Source organism: Chrysemys picta, chromosome 1 (assembly GCF_011386835.1).
Source record: "Chrysemys picta bellii isolate R12L10 chromosome 1, ASM1138683v2, whole genome shotgun sequence".
Taxonomy (NCBI): Eukaryota; Metazoa; Chordata; order Testudines; family Emydidae; genus Chrysemys; species Chrysemys picta.
Genome location: NC_088791.1, coordinates 342,898,069 through 342,919,851, shown reverse-complemented (window position 1 = coordinate 342,919,851; position 21,783 = coordinate 342,898,069). Strand labels below are relative to the sequence as shown.

The 21,783-nt window shown below is 46.6% G+C and overlaps 1 protein-coding gene across 22 annotated transcripts in view; it reads left to right on the top strand.

The window, feature by feature from the left end:
* FAM168A (family with sequence similarity 168 member A) overlaps positions 1 to 21,783 on the top strand; it is a 328,051-nt gene that overhangs the window by 266,323 nt on the left and 39,945 nt on the right. For 17 of the 22 annotated variants that reach the window (XM_065581788.1, XM_065581789.1, XM_065581787.1 and 14 more), the window contains one exon: positions 9,657 to 9,737. The exons of the other annotated variants lie outside the window; for them this stretch is intronic. In XM_065581788.1, the coding sequence (XP_065437860.1) occupies positions 9,657 to 9,737 (81 nt within the window). The remainder of the gene's footprint in view (positions 1 to 9,656; positions 9,738 to 21,783) is intronic. 22 annotated transcript variants of the gene reach the window in all.

Genomic DNA, 21,783 nt, shown 5'->3' with positions numbered 1-21,783 from the left:
AGAGCACTCCTTATGGAGTCGGCCCTCACCCCAGCACCAGAGCAACACTCTGACTCGACGCCGAGCACCATGACATCGGTATGCAGTGCCCCACCAGGACCATCCACTGGCCGGCACCGGTCCCATCCATTGCTCCGGCCAAGAAGACGGTGCGAGGTTGGTCTCCAACCTCCTGCAAGAGAAAGGATAAGACTGGGTGCAAGCAAGGTCCCATGCTGGGCGACTCTTTACACCTGGAGAGAACAGCTGCCTCTCTCTCTCGCTCCCCTCCGGTGCACAAAGCCTCGGGTGCAAGGACCTTGCAGGTCCAAGAGGGAGTAGGGGAGCAAGCCACTGGACCACCAATGGTTGGGGAGGACCCTATGGCACCGGCATCCTCCTCGTCATCATCAGACGAGGCTATAATGGGACCCCCTCCCCTGGTTCCTCTGGATGATGTAAAAGCACACCAGGAACTACTGAAGAGGGTCGCCGCTAACCTGGGTCTTCAGGTGTAGGAGTTAGAGGAGCCCTCGGACACTTTCTTCAATGTCCTCTGCTCCACAGCACCGGCCAGGGTGGCTTTGCCCCTTCATGAAGGGGTCTAAAAGATCATCAGTGCCCTGTGGCAAACTCCCTTCTCCCTGTCCCCCATCTCCAAGAGGGCTGAGCGCATGTACTTTGTGCCATCCAAAGGCCACAAGTACCTGTACACCCACCCTGCTCCCAACTCGCTAGTGGTAGAGGCAGTTAACCACAGGGAGCGACAGGGTCAACCCGGGGCTACGCCTAAGAACAAAGACTCCAAGAGACTAGACTTGTTTAGGCGTAAGGTTTATTTGTCCTCTAGTCTCCAGTTGAGGGTGGCCAACCATCAGGCCCTCTTGGGATGCTATGACTTTAACATGTGGGAAACCATGGCCAAGTTCGAGGGTTCCCTCCCTGAGGCTTCTAGGAAGGAGTTCAGGACAATCATGGAGGAGGGCACGACTATGGCCAGGGCGACACTCCAAGAGGCGTTGGATGCGGCAGACACCGCCGCCCGAACCATGGACTTAGCCATCGCTATGCGCCGGGCATCCTGGCTGCTCCTCTCTGGCTTGTCAACTGAAGCTCAGCAGTCGATGCAAGACCTTCCCTTCAATGGGCAAGCCCTGTCTGCGGAACAGAGGGACAATAAGCTCTGTGGCCTCAAGGACTCCTGCACGACCCTTAAAACGCTGGGCCTGTATGTTCCTGGCCCTGCCTGCAAGCGGTTCAAGCTGCAGCAGCCTCCGGGCCAGGGGAGCCACCCTCGCCAGGGACCTCCCCATAAGAAATCCAGAGGCTACAAGCGGTGTCCTTGCCACCAGCCTCCGCAGGCTTCTCAGTCGAGCTCGTTTTTAGGGTACGCCTGAGGGCGACCTACCAGACTGTTCCCAGGATCCTTCCTCCCCTATTTTTGCCAACCTCCTTTCTCCTTTCCTCCCTGCGTGGGAATCTATAACATCGGACCGATGGGTCCTCAGTACGGTGGTGTGGGGTTACACCCTTCAGTTGCTTTCTACCCCTCCTTACCACCCTGTCCCTCTTCAGGAACCCCTCTCATGAGAGTCTCCTCGCGCAGGAGGTAGAGAGGTTACTGCAGCTAGGTGCGGTGGAGGTCATTCCTCCAGAGTACAGGAACAAGGGTTTCTATTCCTGTTACTTTTTAATCCCAAGGGAGTCTGCGACCTATCCTGGACCTGCAAGACTTGAACCACTTCCTAGCGAAGCTGAAGTTCCGCATGATCTCCCTGGCCTCCATGATCCCTTCTCTGGATCTGGGAGATCCGCCCTCGATCTGAAGGATGCGTACTTTTACATCGCCATCTTCAAGGGACACAGAGGCTTCCTCTGGTTTACGGTAGGTCCCAACCACTATCAGTTTGTGGTCCTCCCATTTGGCCTAGCGACAGCACTGCGGGTATTTACCAAGTGCATGTCGGTGGTGACTGCATACCTCAGACATCGGGGTGTCCAGATCTACCCGTACCTCGATGACTGGCTATTCAGAGACACAGACAAGTACAAAAGGATGTTACGAGGCTGTTAGCCACTTGCTGTCACCTTGGCCTGTTGGTAAACGATCAAAAATCCACGTTAATTCCAGTACAGAGGATAGAGTTCATCGGAGCGGTGCTCGACTTGACCTGCACCAGGGCGTTCCTGCTGCTGGAGAGATTCACGGCATTGACGGACCTCATCATTGAAGTCCCCGTGTTTCCCCTGACCACAGCCAGGGTTTGCCTGAACCTCCTAGGTCACATGGCAGCGTGCACATATGTGGTGCGCCACACCAGGCTTCGGATGCAACCCCTGCAGCAATGGCTGGTAATGGTCTACTCCCAGTCAAGGGACCTCCTGGAAAAGGTTGTTACCAACCCCGCAACGATACTTACCTCGCTGTGATGGTGGACTGACCCCGGAAAAGTCCTGGAAGGAGTTCCCTTCGTCAGCACTACACACTCACTCAAGTTGGTTTCGGATGCCTCGGACCTTGGCTGAGGGTCGCACCTCGGCACTCTCCAGACCCTGGGTATGTGGTCCCCACAGGAAATGACACTACACATAAACGTCAAAGAGCTCAGGGCGGTGTGCAGGGCATGCACGGTCTTCCTACTTCACCTGTCGGGCAGAGTGGTCAGAGTCTTGACAGACAACATAGGTTCGATGTTCTACATCAACAGACAAAGGGGAGCGCGATCTTCGGCCCTCTGCCAAGAGGGGACTTCTGCATTGACCACAGAATCCATCTAGAAGCATGTCACCTTCCGGGTACCAAGAACACACTAGCAGATCACCTAAGCATGGACTTCTCCTCTCACCACGAGTGGGTGCTCCATCCGGAGGTAGCTGGCACGATCTTCCAGAGGTGGGGAACGCCTCAAGTGGATTTGTTCGCCACCTGGCAGAACAGGAAGTGCCACAGGTTTTGCTCCAGATAGGGTCTGGGCAAGGGCTCCCTCTCCGACGCCTTCCTCCTGCTGTGGGCAGGAAGGCTGATGTACGCGTTCCCTCTGGTTCCGCTCATCCGCAAGGTGATTGCGAAAATCAAGAGAGAGAAGGCTCATGATCGCCCCGGCGTGGCCTCGCCAGCACTGGTTCGGGATGCTGTCGAGCCTGGCAGCAATCCCTCCCTGGCCCCTGCCGAACCGATTGGACCTGCTGTCAGAGGATGACGGTCGACTCTTGCACCCCAATCTCACGTCCCTCCGCCTCACGGCATGGATGTTGCGTTGCTGACCCCTGAGGAACAGGCCTGGTTGGAAAGGGTCCAGAAGGTCCTCCCCAAGAGTAGAAAGCCCTCGACTAGACAGACTTACCTGGCAAAGTGGATGAGGTTCTCCTGCTGGGCAGCCAAACGGGGCATCTCCCCCTTTGCATTCTTGGGTGCAATCTATCTTAGACTACCTGCTTCATTTGAGGAACCAGGGCCTGGCACACTCCACTATCAGGGTGCATCTGGCGGCCATTTCCACCTTTCATCCGCCAATCCAGGGATAGACAGTGTTCTCCCATGACACGATAGTCAGGTTCCTCAGGTCTTGAGAGACTTTTTCCACAAGTTCGGTCCCCAGTCCCTCAGAGCAGTCTCAACTTGGTTCTGTCCAGGCTCACGGGCCTGCCCTTTGAGCCTTTGGCCTCGTGCTCCCTGTTTCCCCTATCATGGAAGGTAGCTTTCCTGGCAGCTGTGATATCGGCAAGGCGAGTCTCCGAGCTGCGAGCCCTGACCTCAGAGCCACCATACACGGTCTTCTATAAGGACAAGGTCCAGCTCCGGCCCAAGTTGGCCTTCCTTCCCAAGGTGGTGTCTATTTTCCACAGGAGCCAGGATATCTTCCTTACAGTCTTCTGCCCCAAGCCCCATAAGACTGGTGAAAAGAGGCTCCTTCATGCTTTGGACATGAGAAGGGCCCTGGCTTTCTACCTAGGCCGGACAAAGCCTTTCCATAAGTCAACTCATCTTGTCATTGCTACAGCTAACAGAATGAAAGGCCTGCCGGTGTCCACACAGAGGATTTCTAACTGGATCACCTCTTGCATTTGCACCTGCTATGAGTTGGCGGGAGTCCCTCCGCCACCAATCGTCAGAGCCCACTCGACCAGAACACAGGCATCTTCGGCGGCCTTCCTGGCACACTTCCCGATCCAGGACATCTGTCGAGCCGTGACGTGGTACTCGGTGCACATGTTCACGGCCCACTACACATCACTCAGCAGGCCAGGGATGACGCTGGGTTCGGCAGAGCTGTGTTGCAGTCTACACGTCCGTGAACTCCTACTCACCTCCAAGGGGTACTACTTGGGAGTCACCTAAGTTGAATCGACATGAACAAGCACTTGAAGAAGAAAAGACAGTTACCTTTTTCCGTAACTGGTGTTCTTCAAGATGTGTTGCTCATGTCTATTCCACAACCCGCCCTCCTTCCCCACTGTCGGAGTTTCCGGCAAGAAGGAACTGAGGATGGGGGGAGCCGGCGGCACCCTATATATTGCGACATATGCATGCTACTCCAGGGGGCGTCAGAGCCGGTCCCCTATGGATACTGCTAAGGGAAAAAAACTTCTGGCACCAGTGCATGTAGCGAGCACAGACATCTAAGTTGAATGGACATGAGCAACACATCTCGAAGAACCCCAGCTACAAAAAGGGTAACTGTATTTTCTGTTCCTGGCTCTGCTGTTTGCATGCTGGATGACTGGGCAAGTGACTTCACCTCTCTGTGCCTCACTTTTTCATCTATTAAATGGGGGGTAATGATCCTGACCTCCTTTGTAAAGCATTTTCAGATCTATGGATGAAAGCACTATGTAAGAGCTAGGTGGTATTGTTATTATATAGTAGAAATAGAGTTGAAAGTATTATATGGAATATGTGCCTTGTCTCTTTAAAGGCAGACAGTGAGCTGGAGTCAATTTGACACCTCCAGCCAGGACAATCAACTTGCAGGAGCTGCGTCATTAGGGTGGAACAAAGAGAAGAGGACCCTTGAAGTGGGGGAGGTTTATTTAGAAATAAGATAGGAAAGGGGTACAGGAGAGACAGGAACCCATACCTGTTTTCTGTAAGGCAATGAATGCAATCCTGTCTGGAGTTGGAATGCATACAGTGGCTATATAAATGAGTGACTGTCATTGCCTGCTCTTTGAAGACGCCTTCATAGATCATGGAGGGATGGGGCAGATGAAAGTAATCTGAAAGGGGGTGTAGGGACCAGAGAGACAAGGAAGTGGGAGGATACATACTCAAGGCAGGATCTGTAGAGACTGCCCTGCCAGAGGGCAAGGGAGGCAGAAGAAGGACGAACTCTAGCAGTGCAAGAGTTTGCTCGTTGACCATGATGACCTGGATTGTGCCCCAGTAGATTAGTTTGTGCAGAGGGTAAGGCTGGCTGGGCTGTGGAGACCATTCCTTTTTTTGCAGTCTCCAACTCCAACAGTTTCTTGCTGCTGTTTGGGAACTTCTTACAGATTGTCCTACGAGGTCAAAAACCAAAACAACACCTGCTCAGCCTCTAAGATCCTGTCTAGATTAGGGTGCAAGGTCTGGTGTTCAAGTCAAGTGAAGCCAGGGAACATACACTGTCTTTAATACATGTTAAATTGGTTGAGTTATAGCCTAGGGGTGAGCCCTAACTGCCGGGCTATGTGGTCAGTCTGTGTGTGTCTCACTCGCAGTGTCTCCTGTTGAAACTGTTCCACTTTGTATGAATAATAAACATTCATTGGGTCAGAGAGAGAGAGAGACTGACTCTATAGCCCAATGGTCAGGGCACTGCCGTGAGAGACTCATGGGTTTCCTAGGTGAGTGCCTTAGTCATTGGGCTAGTGGATATTTTGAGCTGGGATCTTTCTGTGCAAAAAATGTTGAAAGGTCTCAGTTTTGTTCTTCATTGTACTGAAAACAAATACCAAAGTTTCCTTTTTTTGGCCCAGCCAGCCCTAGCTAACATGTTCTTAAAGCTCACCCTTTATCCTGGTCTAGACAAAGCCTAAACACAGGGAATGAAGGAAGGCTATATAGAGCCTTTCCTGCTTGAGCAAAAAAGGGGGATCATTTCCTACAAGCTGTGCTGCTTTCAGGGCAGAGATCTTAAATATGAACTGCAAACAGGGCAGGCACCAGCCAACCAAGCACGTGCTTGGGGTGGCACCTTGTAAGGGGCGGCCAAACTTCAGGTGGCGCGGCGGCGCTCGGGTTCTTTTTTTCTTTTGGTTCAGCAGGGCGGAGCTCAAGGTTTTTTTGTTTGTTTGTTTCAGCAGGGCAGGGCGGCGCTCGGGGGGGGGGGTTGTTTCGGCGGGGCAGGGCGGCGCTCGGGAGGGGTTATTTCGGCGGAGTGGAGCTACTTTTTTTTTTTTTTTTGAGCCGGCCCTGACTGCAAACACCTAATGACCATAGATGAGAACAGAGTTTAAAAGGCTTTAAGTGGCACAAGAGCAGTCTTCATGGATCTTGCAGGTTTCCCAACGTAGGTGAACATACTGAAAAGGTTTCTGACATGAAAAGTTTGTGCTGGGGTTTTCTCCCTCCTAGCCCAATTCAGCTCCAGCTCCTCCTTGTCTCCATGCCAGCTACCCTTGTGGGCTCACAAAAAAGTTACTACAACTTCAAGCAACTGTTTGGCAGTTTGCCTGGCTGTAGTGCTGGTAGGAATGATGGCACATGGTCTCTGCCTTGGCACTTTGCGAGCCACAGAGCCCATCTGTTTGGGGGAGGGGGGTATCATGGGAGTCACAGTCTGGGTGCTCTGGAACTGCTCTGAGTGAAGCCAGTCACGACTCTGGTGCAGCAGGACTCCCCTCTCTGGTCACTCTTACACCATGGCAGGAAGCTGCTTTGGCACTTCCTGACCTCGGACCACGCAGCACCCCTGTTCACCCCGTGAACTTCCGGTAGTGAATCCACCTGGATGGGACACCTGGGGAAGCCTTACACCCCCCTGTGCACCCCATCTTCGTAGTCAGCAGTTACTCTCACCCAGCGTTGAAAAACAGAAGTGTTTATTAGTCGACGGGAACACAGCCTAGAACAGATATTGTTAGGACAGAAATCAGGAATTTTCAACAAGGTCCATCCTGGGGGGCTCCAGGGCCTGGTGCCCTGGATTTCCCCTCCCCCCCCCCCCGAGTCCCAAAACAAGAGACTGACCAGTTTCCACCAGCCCAGCCTCCGACCCCCATGGCACGTACTATGTCCTTTGTCCCTTTCTCCTCTCCCCCCCCCCCCCCGCAAAAGGTCACCTGACCTCTTTGCTCCCAACACCTTGCAGGGGGGGGGCTGGCTATCAGTTGCTAGGTTACAGGGTGTTGGCCATTCTCTGTCCTGAGGGTACTCACACCTGCCCTCTAGTAGTCTCTGCAATGATCACACACGCTTATCCCACCAGCCAGATACTTAAGCAATACATAGGGGAAACTGAGGCGTGCACACAGTGTTCAGAGAAAACATTAAGAACTTTCCCACTTCGTCACAGGGGGAAAAGGGATCAGTGCTGCAGGGGTGGCACACTCTCTCCCTTCTGTGCAGCCCGGCCGGGCTCTCTGCACATGGTTCCAGGGGCCCAGTCTGTTAATATATGTGCAATGGATGTGTGTTATATCCTGAAAAATAGCTACAAACAGGCTGTGGCAATATGGACATCATTTCGGGCGGGGGGTGGGGGGAGGTACTTCAAAAAAAGAAAATGAATCTTCTAATGAATGTGAAACTAAGTGTGGATATTTCTGACTTGACTTCTTCCTCATTAGGGTTCTGTGTGCAATCACTGAATCTATAAATAACTTTCCTAAGAGCTGCTTGATTGCTAAAATCCTGTATATTCCCAAACACATCAACAACATGGTTTTATATAGGGGGGAGGGGGAATCTGTTAAACCTCAGCATATCCAGCATTAATGATAGCAATTTTTAATTAACCTGATTTAGAAGCCAATTGTAATACTGATGAAAATGAAAGGGTAGAACATACAGTAATTTATTCCAGTACAGTGGTCATTACTGTTGAATTAAATTTATTCAAATTCACTTTAAAAAAAATCTTTGTAGCACTAGGCTTAGCGCTGGATGCCATGCTCTGGAGATTGAGTTAGCGTACAAGCTTGGACATTGTATAAGTGTATGCATGGCTGTGCAAGCGGTTTGGGGCAAAGTGATTCTTTAACAGTGAGGGAAGCTCAGGGGGAGTAAAGACCAATCTTGGTCTTGTTTAGAAGAGAGAAAAAAAATCAGTCTGTGGTCTTTTACTAACTGCCCCTCTACGGGACGTGCTGGTTACAGGAAGATGGTCCTTGTCAGTTCAACATAGGAAACTGCCTCGGATTCACTTTCTCCTCCACAGAACAGTTCCTACCTCTGTGGGCAGCAGTTGTTCAACAGCACACAACACCATGGTCCAGCAGGAAGTGAACCTGTAGGGCTGTTGAACCTGCATGAGCGGTTTAGCTAGAAAGACACTAACTGAGTTGGAATGAAGTATTCAGTCTGTGGAATAGGCCAAAAGCTGTGGCGCTTTAAAAAAAGCCAAACAACCCAACCAGTCTCCCACAGGCTGAACTCCAGATAGAAGAGGAGAACATACAATAACACTGTAGTGTACTGAGAAAAGCATGCTGCTGGATGTGTGCATTGTGTATGTATGCATATGTTTATGAAAGCACATGATGGAATGATTTTCAGGTGTGCAGTAAATGATGCTTTTCAGGAGGGGTTAGGGTCCTGTTGACTTCAATTGCACTGCTTATGTGAGCAAGGGTTGAAAAATAGGGCTTTTAGTTTTAAAAACGATTTTCCTCTGAATTCACTGGGACCTATATGTCCCTAGCTGATTGAAGAAGGATCATTTGTAGCCTTTGTTAAAATGCCTATTAAAACCCTTTGCCTTACCTGTTAGTTCCAAATGGTACAAATTGTCTTGCTTGTCATTTTCTAGGAGGCTTGGCAGATAATTGGGTACCTCCTATTAACGATAGTTGTGCAAGTGATGAGTGGCCCCAAGAGCTGTAGTGCTTTCATGCAATGTCTCTAGCTTTTCCATAACAAAGGAATCTGGCTTACAGAAACTCTGCTGATGATGGGGAAGGGCCCACCTGAATAAAGTGCTGACCCTTTGCTGCGAGACGTAGAGCTCTCTCAGTTCCCGGTGGGAGTAGGACTAAACGGGATTGGATCATAAAGAAGCAGTAGCAAAACTTTCTAATTTAAGATCTGTTTTTAAATTCAGTGATTTGTCTATTTAGCAAAATGAAGACTTAATAAAACGTGTGTGCTTCAATCTTGACATTTTATTGTGAGTTCAGTAAGACTAATACATCCCGTTAATATGGCACTGCGAGCAGCTGAGTAGTAGTAGTGTTTTACAGAACAGGTAGTTTTCTACAGAATACGCTGAATATTCCTGTGTTCTTCAACATGTTGGTTATTTGCCTTCAGTTTCCAGGAGAATAGTATTTCAGTATTGAAGATGACCAGGGAAAACTATTACTATGTTCTGTGCTGTCTACGTTTCCTGCCCATCTGATAATATATGTTCAGCTTTATATCTCAGCTGTGCCAATCATCCTTTTGTTGAGACAGATTTTTTTTTCCTCCTAGGGTGCTCTCTTTTCTCCTTACTCTTATTGACAGAAGTGTATTTTCTCTGTCCTTCTCATTGCAGGTTATCCAACTGGGTATCCCACAGCTGCCCCTGCCTACAATCCGAATATGTATCCAACCAGTAGCCCTGGCTATGCCCCAGGTAAAAACAACTTTTCATTCTGGAAACAGTTCACAACGTGCTTAAGGATACAAGAGAGTTTCACTCATTTGCCCTTTGTTAACTGGCACATGGAACCCTGCTGTCACCATATGTTTTTCAGCAAATAGTACAGAGACTGTAGTAAACTCCCCCATTACTTCACAAAATATGTCACCACATGTTTCCCAATCCCTGTCATAGGTATGTCTATGGCCCCCTCACTACAGCATCTGAGCTCCCACACAATCTTTAGTGTATTTATCCTCGCGATCCCTCTGTGAGGCAGGGCAGCACTATTATTATGGGGAACTGAAGAAGTAACTTGCCCAAGGTCACATAGGAAGTCTATGGCAGAGCAAGAAATTGAACCCTGGTCTCCCAAACCTTCAGCTAGTAGCCCAATCACTGGACCATCCTTCCTCTCTAGGATTTATCAAAAGTATCATTATAAAGAATTAAAACAGAGCTGCATTGTCATATAGGTGAACACAGAACATGTTGTAATGGTGATAATCCTATGTTGTAATGGATTATCCTTCCTTTTCAGTGCGTGCACTTAATCAATAATTGGCAACATTCAATAATTCACAATAAATTATTCCTGCGCATCATCAGTGCAAATTAGCGAGGTTCCACTGGTGATTAATTTTGACTATTCTAAAGTAATTTTCTTGCCTAAGCAAACCACTTGCGTTTCATGCATTTTGAGCCCAAACCTTGAAGTCCTTACTCAAGCTATATTCTCCTTGGAGCCAGTAGAAGATTTCCTTTAGACCCCAATTCAGGAAAGGGTCCCTATTCAAGAAATCACTTAAGTATGTGCTTAAAGTTAAGCATCTGCTTAAGAGTTTTTCTCAATCAGGGTCTCAGGTGGAACAAATAAAAACCCTTATTCATGTTGACTAGTTCCTTACACTATGAGCAGGCTCTGAGACTTCAGGGGAACTATTCGTTTTGTAAGGTACTACTCAATATGACTGAGGATGGCAGAATCAGGGGCTAAATAAGTGCTTCAGGTAGGGTGACCAGACAGCAAATGTGAAAAATCGAGATGGGGATGGGGGGGGTAACAGGAGCCTATATAAGAAAAAAAATCCAAAAATCGGGACTGTCCCTATAAAATCGGGACATCTGGTCACCCTAGCTTCAGGATATGGCCCTTGTTTATTTTTTGCTTCGTACACAATGTAATTTAAACAGTACATAGGAGTTTAGGGATAATGGTAGGATGACAAATGGGAATGAGGATATGGAGGTAGATATTACCACATCCGAGGTAGAAGCCAGACTCGAACAGCTTAATGGGACTAAATCGGGGGGCCCAGATAATCTTCATCCAAGAATATTAAAGGAACTGGCACATGAAATTGCAAGCCCATTAGCAAGAATTTTTAATGAATCTGTAAACTCAGGGGTTGTACCATATGACTGGAGAATTGCTAACATAGTTCCTATCTTTAAGAAAGGGGAAAATGGTGATCTGGGCAACTACAGGCCTGTTAGTTTGACATCTGTAGTATGCAAGGTCTTGGAAAAAATTTTGAAAGAGAAAGTAGTTAAGGACATTTTGGTCAATGGTAATTGGGACAAAGTACAACATGGTTTTATAAAAGGTAGATTGTGCCAAACCAACCTGATCTCCTTCTTTGAGAAGGTAACAGATTTTTTAGATATAGGAAACACAGTGGATCTAATTTACCTTGATTTCAGTAAGGCATTTGATACGGTTCCACATGGGGAATTATTAGCTAAATTGGATAAGATGGGGATCAAAATGAAAATTGAAAGGTGGATAAGGAACTGGTTAAAGGGGAGACTACAACGGGTTGTACTGAAAGGTGAACTGTCAGGCTGGAGGGAGGTTACCTAGTGGAGTTCCTTAGGGATCGGTTTTGGGACCAATCTTATTTAATCTTTTTATTACTGACCTTGGCACAAAAAGTGGGAATGTGCTAATAAAGTTTGCGGATGACATGAAGCTGGGAGGTATTGCCAATACAGAGAAGGACCGGGATATCATACAGAAAGATCTGGATGACCTTGTAAACTGGAGTAATAGTAATAGGATGAAATTTAATAGTGAAAAGTGCAAGGTCATGCATTTAGGGATTAATCATAGAATCATAGATTATAGGACTGGAAGGGACCTCGAGAGGTCATCGAGTCCAGTCCCCTGCCCGCATGGCAGGACCAAATACTGTCTAGACCATCCCTGATAGACATTTATCTAACCTACTCTTAAATATCTCCAGAGACGGAGATTCCACAACCTCCCTAGGCAATTTATTCCAGTGTTTAACCACCCTGACAGTTAGGAACTTTTTCCTAATGTCCAACCTAGACCTCCCTTGCTGCAGTTTAAACCCATTGTTTCTGGTTCTATCCTTAGAGGCTAAGGTGAACAAGTTCTCTCCCTCCTCCTCATGACACCCTTTTAGATACCTGTAAACTGCTATCATGTCCCCCCTTATTAATAACAAGAATTATTGTTACAAGCTGGGGACGCATCAGTTGGAAGTAACAGAGGAGGAGGAGGACCTCGGAGTATTTGTTGATCACAGGATGACTATGAGCCGCCAATGTGATATGGCTGTGAAAAAAGCTAATTCAGTCTTGGGATGCATCAGGCGAGGTATTTCCAGTAGAGATAAGGAGGTGTTAGTACCGTTATACAAGGCACTGGTGAGACCTCATCTGGAATACTGTGTGCAGTTCTGATCTCCCATGTTTAAGAAGGATGAATTCAAACTGGAACAGGTACAGAGAAGGGCTACTAGGATGATCCGAGGAATGGAAAACCTGTCTTATGAAAGGAGACTCAAAGAGCTTGGCTTGTTTAGCCTAACCAAAAGAAGGCTGAGGGGAGATATGATTGCCCTCTATAAATATATCAGAGGAATAAATACCAGGGAGGGAGTGGAATTATTTAAACTCAGTACCGATGTGGACCCAAGAACAAATGGATATAAACTGACCATCAGGAAGTTTAGACTTGAAATTAGATGAAGGTTTCTAACCATCAGAGGAGCGAAGTTCTGGAACAGCCTTCCAAGGGGAGTAGTGGGGGCAAAAGACATATCTGGCTTCAAGACTAAGCTTGATAAGTTTATGGAGGGGATGGTATAATGGGATAGCCTAATTTTGGCAATTAATTCGTCTTTGACTACTAGCAGTAAATATGCCTGATGGCTTGTGAAGCGATGTTAGATGGGGTGGGATCTGAGTTACTACAGAGAATTCTTTCCTGGGTGTCTGGCTGGTGAGTCTTGTCCACATGCTCAGGGTTTAGCTGATCGCCATATTTGGGGTCAGGAAGGAATTTTCCTCCAGGGCATATTGGCAGAGGCCCTGGGGTTTTTTTGCCTTCCTCTGCAGCGTGGGGCATGGGTTATTTGCTGGAAGATTCTCTGCATCTTGAAGTCTTTAAACCATGATTTGAGGACTTCAATGGCTCAGACACAGGTTTGATATAGGAGTGGGTGGGTGAGATTCTGTGGCCTGTGTTGTGCAGGAGGTCAGACTAGATGATCATAATGGTCCCTTCTGACCTTAAAGTCTATGATTCTATGATAGCATAAAAAGATGCAATATCTCCTTTTGTAACCACAATGTTTTTGAAGTATATAACATATTACCTGTTGCTTTTTAAGCCACAAGGTTGTTCTTACAGGGATATTGGCGGGGAGGGGTGAAGAAGCACAGGGACTAGAGGGGTGGGGTAGTGGCCATGGGGGAAGCAAGAACCCTGTGGGGAGGGAGTAGGGGAGAAGCCAGGATATAGGGACCTGGTGAGGATGGGGAGGAATGGTGTTTGGTGGTGGTGGAAGCAGGGGTCTGGAGGGATGTTAGAGGGGTGTGGAGCAGGAATCTGGGGTGGGGGGAAGTAGTAGGGGTGTGGGATGGTAATGACTGGGGAAATAGGGATCCAGAGGCGATTGGGGGCATGGGGAATGGCGGTGGCAAAAGAAGCAGGGATGCAAGGGGGAGAAGTGGGTAGATGGGGGTGAAAGCAGGCAGCTGGAGTTGGGGGCATTGGAGATGGGATGGGGAAAGGAGGGACCTGGAATTTATGTGGGGAGGAAGGGACTGCTTATAACAAACCCTGGGTTTTTCAGTTCCATTTTCCAGCAGAAAAGCATTGTGCTGGAAAATTTTCGACCAGCTTTCTTAGTGACAATTATAGGATGTACCTAGTGTGCTAGAAGCTTATGACAGACAGTGGCCCAGGGAAGCTTGATAAAGAGATTGTCTCTAGTAAATTTGAGAGTTAAGAGGTAAACCTTCGGAAGAGGACATCTGGGATGTTATTCTTCAGGATTATTACCTGTGTCAGGTGAGGGTATTGGATAGCAGGGATAAGGAGGTCAGTTTAAGAAAATGGTGCAAATAGTCAGAATTTAAATATATAGGACCCTGAGGTAGATTTTGAGGTAGTCCCGATCTATACTGAGTAGAGGAATTGCACTTGTTCCAAAAGGAGGCTGATCAAATTAGCAGTTGTGTTCTGCAACACCAAGCAAAAACAGGAGTTGGAGTATGTGGAGTCTCTGATACAGTCACTCAAGGAGCAGGCAAGGAGAGAACGAGGAGAGCTCTGCAGCTTGGAGCCCCAGGAGGATAGTGTGTGTGAAGCTGGAGGGGAGTGAGCTACTGTGCAGTAGCCTCGATGGGAATTGATGACCCAGCTGAGTACGTGTGTGTCCCTCTTCTCAAGTGCTCTCATTCCAGCTGAACATCACCACTTAAAAGCTTGCTGCCAAATGAGTAGGGCCCTACCAAATTCACGGTCCATTTTGGTCAATTTCATGGTCATAGGATGTAAAAAATCATAAATTTCATGATTTCAGATATTTAAATCTGAAATTTCACGATGTTGTAACTGTCAGGTCCTGACCCAAAAGAGGGTAGTGGGGGAGGTCACAAGGTTATTGTAGGGGGGTTGTGGTATTGGCACCCTTACGTCTGCACTGCTGCTGGTGACGGCACGGCCTTCAGAGCTGGGCGTCCAGAGAGTGGCAGCTGCTGACCAGGAGCCCAGCTCTGAAGGCCGTGCCACTGCCAGCAGCAGCGCAGAAGTGAGGGTGGCTTGGAATGGTATTGCCACTCTTACTTCTGTGTGGCTGCCTTCAGAGCTGGGCCCTCAGCCAGCAGCTGCCACTCTCCGGCTGCCCATTGCCACCCTTACTTCTGCGCTTCTGCTGGCAGTGCTGCCTTCAGAGCTGGGCGCCTGGCCAGCGCCACTGCTTTCCGGCCACCCTGCTCGGAAGGCAGTGCTGAAGTAAGGGTGGCAATACCACGACCCCCTTAGTATAACCTTGCAACTCCCCCGCAACCATCTTTTGGGTCAGGACCCCCAGTTTGAGAAATGCTTGTCTCCCCTGTGAAATCTGTAGAGTATAGGGTAAAAGTGCACAAAAGACCAGATTTCACGGCCTGACACACATTTTTCAGAGCCATGAATTTGGTAGGGCCAAAATGAAAATATCACATGGAGATGCTGGTGCATTCAGCAGCAAAGGAGTTAAAGCATAAGAGAAGCTTTAGCAGAGGCAGGCGCAAGGTATGGGCAAGTTCTGGCCACCTTCCAGGCACACCTCCTCAGGGGAAATGTGGGAGGAAAAAGCATGTTTACAGTCAAGAATGATCCCAAGATTTCAGACCTTCAGAGCAACATTAAGGAGAGTGATGGCAGTGTCAGAGACATGGGACAAAGAGAACTTTTTACCCAGGAGGAAGACTTCAGGCTTTGATTCATTCAGTTGTAGGAAGTTATGTTTGGAGCCAATAATTGAAACCTTCTGTCCTGTTTGTGGGTTTTGGAGAGCTGCTGGCATACTTCCAGCTGGTTAACCAATCTTTTGGAATTCAGCCTGTGCTGATTGTCCACATGTGTGCTGTGCAATTAATAAAACCCAATGGAAAGGGGATCAAGTTACTAATATATATAAGGAGAAAGAAACTAAGAACAGATCCAGGAGAGAGAAGCAGTATTGAGTAACGGGTTAATAATGTACTAACTGATGGATTTTGGCAAAGGGAGGCAGGCATTTAAAGGTTCATCTACATTGCACTCTCCTTTTGGTAGCATATAGAGAACATACCCTACATGTCCCCCTAGCCTGGATATAATTAGCAGAATGTGGATGGCAAGTAGAGCAAGGACATGCCTGAGCCCCGTGGATATGTACCTAGGTATGCACCCTACCTGCCCAAGCAGTGCCTCTCCCATCTATATGGTTGTTTTTAGCAGTGTAATGTCCCGCTGCACCTCTGCTGCTGGAGTCTTTCCCCGCCAGACGGAAGGACTCCAGCAATGGGGAAAGAGTCTGGCAGCAGGGTTCTGGAAAGACTCCAACAACCTTAGAAATGCACATGTAACATCTCATAGTGCTATGTACTATTCTCTGCGGACCAGACAGAGTCCAGGAAGGTTATTCATATGCAAGATGTGGAGTGAATGAGCCAAAGGCTCTGTACTGTGCCCCGTACACAATGTATCTTCAAAGGTTGTTTAAAAGCTTGTATGATATTATATTGCATTTGTTTGAAAAATAGCCCATGAAGAGAAATTGGAAAGATTAGGACTGCAGTTCAAAGAGAGAGGCGAGAAAGGTACATAAAATGATGAATGGTACAGACAAGATTAACCAGGGTCTCCTATTTTACAAATGCAAGAACCAGGAGAAAGTCAATGAAACTGAAAAGAAACAAGTAGTAAAATGATAATAGAAATTGTTTTGCACAACTCTTAGTTAACCTGGGGAACTCCATGCCACAAAGCATAATTGAGGACAGGAGTTTAGCAAGATTCCAAGAGAGATGAGGTATGTATACTGATAACTAGAACATCTACACCTTACGTTAGATGGGACAAAAACATGAAGGATGGATGTACATCTTAATACTTCAGCACATAAGCCAGCCACTGACTGTGAAGGGTTAGGGACAGGTTATATAATATTTGACAGTTACAAGAACTCTGTCACCTTCTTCTGAAGCATCCGGATCAGACCATTGTCAGAGACAAGATGTCAAATTAAATGGCCCACTGGTTTGATCTGGTATGGGAATTTCAAAGAGATATCCTCAGATCAGGAAAGGCAAGCACTCAAAACGTGAGTCTCTTAATCTTTCTGACACTGCTTATTAAGCTCTGTAATGCTGGTGGTAACCAAACACTCAAACATCCAGAGATAAGTCGAACACCCCTTTTGGTAAACTGGAGCCAAGGGTGCTCAGCACACACCACAAAAACCTAAACAATCGCCACTACGGTAGATTCTAAGGGGGAAATCCAGAAGCCGTGGCTGAAGTTCATGTTGTTAAAGTAATTGCTGTAATTTAATTCTTGATTGTCCCAGTCCCCATCTCAGAGAAGCCACTACATTCCTCAACTTCTGACAGCCCTCCGCTCACATCACACCAGGCCTCTATTGATCCCTTAGTTACTGTGGCCAATTCTGAGGTTTCTGGTCCTCCATGCGTGTTGCGAGCTTCTGGGTCCAATAACAACATGCATCCCCGTAAAGGCATATAAATATTTGTCCCAAACATTCTTCAGACATGCAAGGGGAGGGAAGTGCTTGGAGCCAGTAGATTTAACCATATTCTGTACAGATTTGCATAGTACTCAAACAAGCAGCTCTCCTAAGCTGTTCTCTTCAGATTCTCCTACTGTGATAGCAGAGTGCCTTATCTTTATGAAATAAATAACAGATAATAACAAATAACAGAATGGCAACAGTGCTTGGCACCATCCCTTCCTACATACTCCACAGCAGCTGTGGTGGACAGAGAAGGATTTTGTAGGCACTAAGGGTTACATTTTCAAAAGCGCTGAAATAACTAGGTCACCTAAGTCACATTTTTCAAAAGTGATTTTGGCCCATAGGAGCCTAGCTCTTTGGAGCCAAAGCCCCATTTGAAAATGGGACTCGGGTGTTTCTGGAGAGCAGAAAGTGTTACAACTCCCACTTCCTTGTGTATCTCCGACCAGACAGTACAGGTGAAGTCAGACTCGTTTCTTCTCTTTCGTGATTTCTCGCCGATTCTTATCATTCATTTGTAGAAGGGGTTTTAAAAATCAGCTGCTGTCAAACTAATGCTCCCAAATTGCTTATCAAACTGACAGTAGTTCAGAAATAAATCCGCTCCACACCTGACTCTCAATTTACACCCACTGCAAAACATTCTTTTACCTCACTTATGAAAAAGTTTGTAGGCGCATTTAATAAGAAGAAAGAAAGAAAGAAATCCCTGCAGTTAAAGACTGCTTCACCAGGCTATCAACATGTGGCTGAGTACGATTTTCTCTTAGGCTATATCTACACGGCACATCACTGTTGGCAGTGTGTAGGCTACACGCAGCCATCAGTGGTGATTAGCCACTGGGCCAACGGAGCTGTGCCCAGGCACCCTGGCCAATTGGGGGGCCCTGGAAAATGGGCACCCCCGCGCCCTGACCCCACGCTGCCTGCCCGCCCAGCGCTCCTGCCAGGGAGTGGGGTCAGAGCGCAGGGGCTTGCCCCGCTCTGCCAGCCTGCCAGGTGCTCCTTACACTGCTCTACAGCCAAAATGCTTCTGAAATAAATGTGGTCAAACTTTACTAATTCTGGGTTACTGAGAACGAAAATGATGCTTAAAATTGTTGATTGGCTCTAGTTTTCAAGATATGCTATTGGGTCAGTATATACGACCCTTGACTTGGGAATGGCGGAGGATAAGTGAGTTATAAAGGGAAGGGATCTCAATTTAAACCAGAAATGACTAAAATACATCTTTGACTGGATCTACGAATAAATCTATGACTGGGTTTGGACAGTACTTGCTTTTTAGGCAAAACAATGAATGATGCAATCTGAAGCTGGTATTGCGTCATACATGATATGAATTGCATCATGTTATTCCTAGAAGTCATGGATGATGCAATCATAACGAAGCTTACATCACTCTGCTGAACAAATTGCCCTATATCAGCTCTAGAAATCATACAGTGTCGTGCTCTCTTATTTGTCAGTGTTTGATTTTGCAAAGGGACACATTTCTGTTTAGCCAAAGTGAGCAGAGATGCCTCGTACTTGTGTGAACAGTGCAGATAACTTCTGCTATGTTTGTGGTGAAGTGACTTTTGCATCACAAAAGCACAATATAACCACTATGGTTAAGCAAGCCTATCACCTTTATTTTGGCTGCAAAATTGGAGATCGGGACAAGAGGTGGGCCCCACACATATGCTGCAACACTTGTGCAACAAATCTTCGCCAGTGGTTGAACAGGAAAAGGAAATCTATGCCTTTTGCAGTGCCAATGATTTGGAGAGAGCCAACAGATCATACCAGCAACTGTTACTTCTGCATGGTGCCTCCAGTTGGGAAAGGTGTGTCAACGAAGAAAAAGTGGACTGTGCATTATCCAAACATTCCATCAGCTATATGCCCAGTACTCCACGGAGAAGGACTGCCAGTTCCTGATGCACCAGAATCATTCTCACTTGAGTCAGACGAGGAAGAGGATGAAACTTCTGGTCCTGAACCATCAATGTCACAGGACCCACATTTTCTCCCATCCTCCTCCTCTGAACCACACCTCATAACACAAGGTGAACTGAATGACCTTGTCAGGGATTTTGAACTACCCAAGAGTAAGGCAGAGCTGTTGGGCTCCAAACTACAGCAGTGGAATCTCCTGGCAGGTGATGTTAGGGTTTCCTTATTCCGTGACCGTCCAAAGGATCTTGTCCCATTCTTCTTCATGGAAGGTGATCTTGTAGCCTGCAACAACATCGATGGTGTGATGGCAGCCCTCAACATCGTTCACGATCCAGATGGGTGGAGACTGATCATTGATTCATCGAAGATGAGTCTTAAAGCTGTTTTACTGCATAATGGCAATGTTTTGCCATCAATTCCAGTTGGTCATGCAGTCCATATGAAGGAAACCTATGACAACATGAAACAACTTTTGAGCTGCATAAACTATGACCAACATCAGTGGCAGCTTTGTGGCGATTTGAAGATTGTTGCTCTCTTGCTTGATCTGCAGACTGGATACACAAAGTACTGCTGTTTTCTCTGCGAATGGGATAGTTGTGCAAGAGATTCCCACTACATAAAGAAAGATTGGCCACTCTGACAGTCATTGGTGCCTGGGAGGAAAAGAGTTCAGCATCCACCACTTGTTGAATCAAGGAAGATTTTGTTACCACCCTTACACATCAAGCTGGGTCTGATGAAGAACTTTGTCAAGGCCATTGGCAAAACACAAGCAGCTTTCAAGTACCTCCGTGGAAAATTTCCAAGGTTAAGTGAAGCTAAGATAAAGGAAGATGTCTTTTGATGGTCCTCAGATTCGTAACTTCTTCAAGATGATGCATTTGACCATGCACTGCATGGCAAGGAAAAGACGGCATGGAAAGCCTTCCAGTTAGTGGCAATACATTTTCTTGGAAACAACAAGGTAGACAACTACAGGTTGTTGGTGGAAAACCTCCTCAAGGCATACAAAAGCCTTGGTTGCAACATGTCACTAAAGATACATTTTTTGCACTCTCATCTAGATTTTTTTCCACCGAACTGCGGAGCAGTGAGCGACGAGCACGGCGAGCGATTTCACCAGGACATTGCAACAATGGAGAAAAGCTATCAGGGCAAATGGAGCCCATCAATGCTTGCAGAATATTGCTGGACAGTGACAAGAGTTTCTCTATTTAATGAATACAAGAGACAAGCCAAGAAGCGCCGAGTAGACACTGAATAGGACTAAACTATGTACATAATAGTTTTTTGCCTTTTGTTTCATAATAAATTTTATTTATATAACCCTTTTGCTGATTTTTAAAGTGTTACATAAACAGGACAGGTGAAATATTATCATGTAAAGCAACCATAAACACATGAAAAGACCTAGGTTTACAATTTATGATTAAAACTCTACTATCTACACAATATACATAGACATAAAATGTAAAAACTTAAATATCTTAGAAACAGTAGCCAATCAGTTGTTTTAATTGTCATATTTGAATTCAGCACATCAAAATACATAATAAATAGCACATTTTATCTCTGAAGCAGACGACTTCTCAGAAATTGTAGACCAGTGTTATCAGTATACATACCTCATCTCTCTTGGAATCTTGCTGAATTCTTATAATCAGTTATGCTTTGTGGCAGGGAGTTCCCCAGGTTAATTAAGCGTTGTACAAAAAAATTTTTTATCATTTATCTTACTGTTTGTTGCCTGGTTAATCGTCTCCATACCATTCATCATTTTGTGTATCTCTTGCCTCTCCCTCTGAACTAATCCTTCCAATTTCTCTTCATGTGGTATTTTTCAAATTAAAAACCTTGTATGATATTATTGTATTTAACAGCCTTTGAAGGCGCACCTTGTATGGGCCACAGCACTGAACCTTGGGTTCACTCATTCTATGTCTTGTATACAAATAACTTTCCTGGACTCAGACGGGTATACAGAGATTAGTACACAGTAGTATGAGATGTTGTGTATGCATTTCTAAGGTTATAGGGAAAAAACATGTGATATGTTATTTGAGAGATAGTGTGTGGTCCTGTGAATAAAACTGCATCCTACAGCATCCACATATGAGGCAGAGTTAAGTTGTATACGTATCCTTACTTTAACTCCTAGGCAAAGTTGACATCTCCGGAATTTCTAGGGCTTTTCTATGCAGCTAGCTTTCTCAAAGTCCTTCTCTACTTTTGTGCGTGATCCTCTTTAAAATCCCAATCCTGCATCATCATGATCACTAGCATGGGAGTAGGGGGCTACATTAACTGATCCAAAAGCTCATTGGGAATATTTGTAATATCTAAAGCCATCCTTTGGGATTTAGTCCCTGCCACTGAAGTTAGGAGGCCTTCAGCACCTTGCAGAGCGGGCCCTTTGTTAGCAGTCACGTCAGTATAGCCAACATACCCGGTATAATTAAAACAGAAAAATTAGGATTTTTAAGAAAAAACTGGTACAAAAGGAGCTTTCTATAGTATTCCATCCATGGCTATATGTGACAGAGTGGGGAATGTTC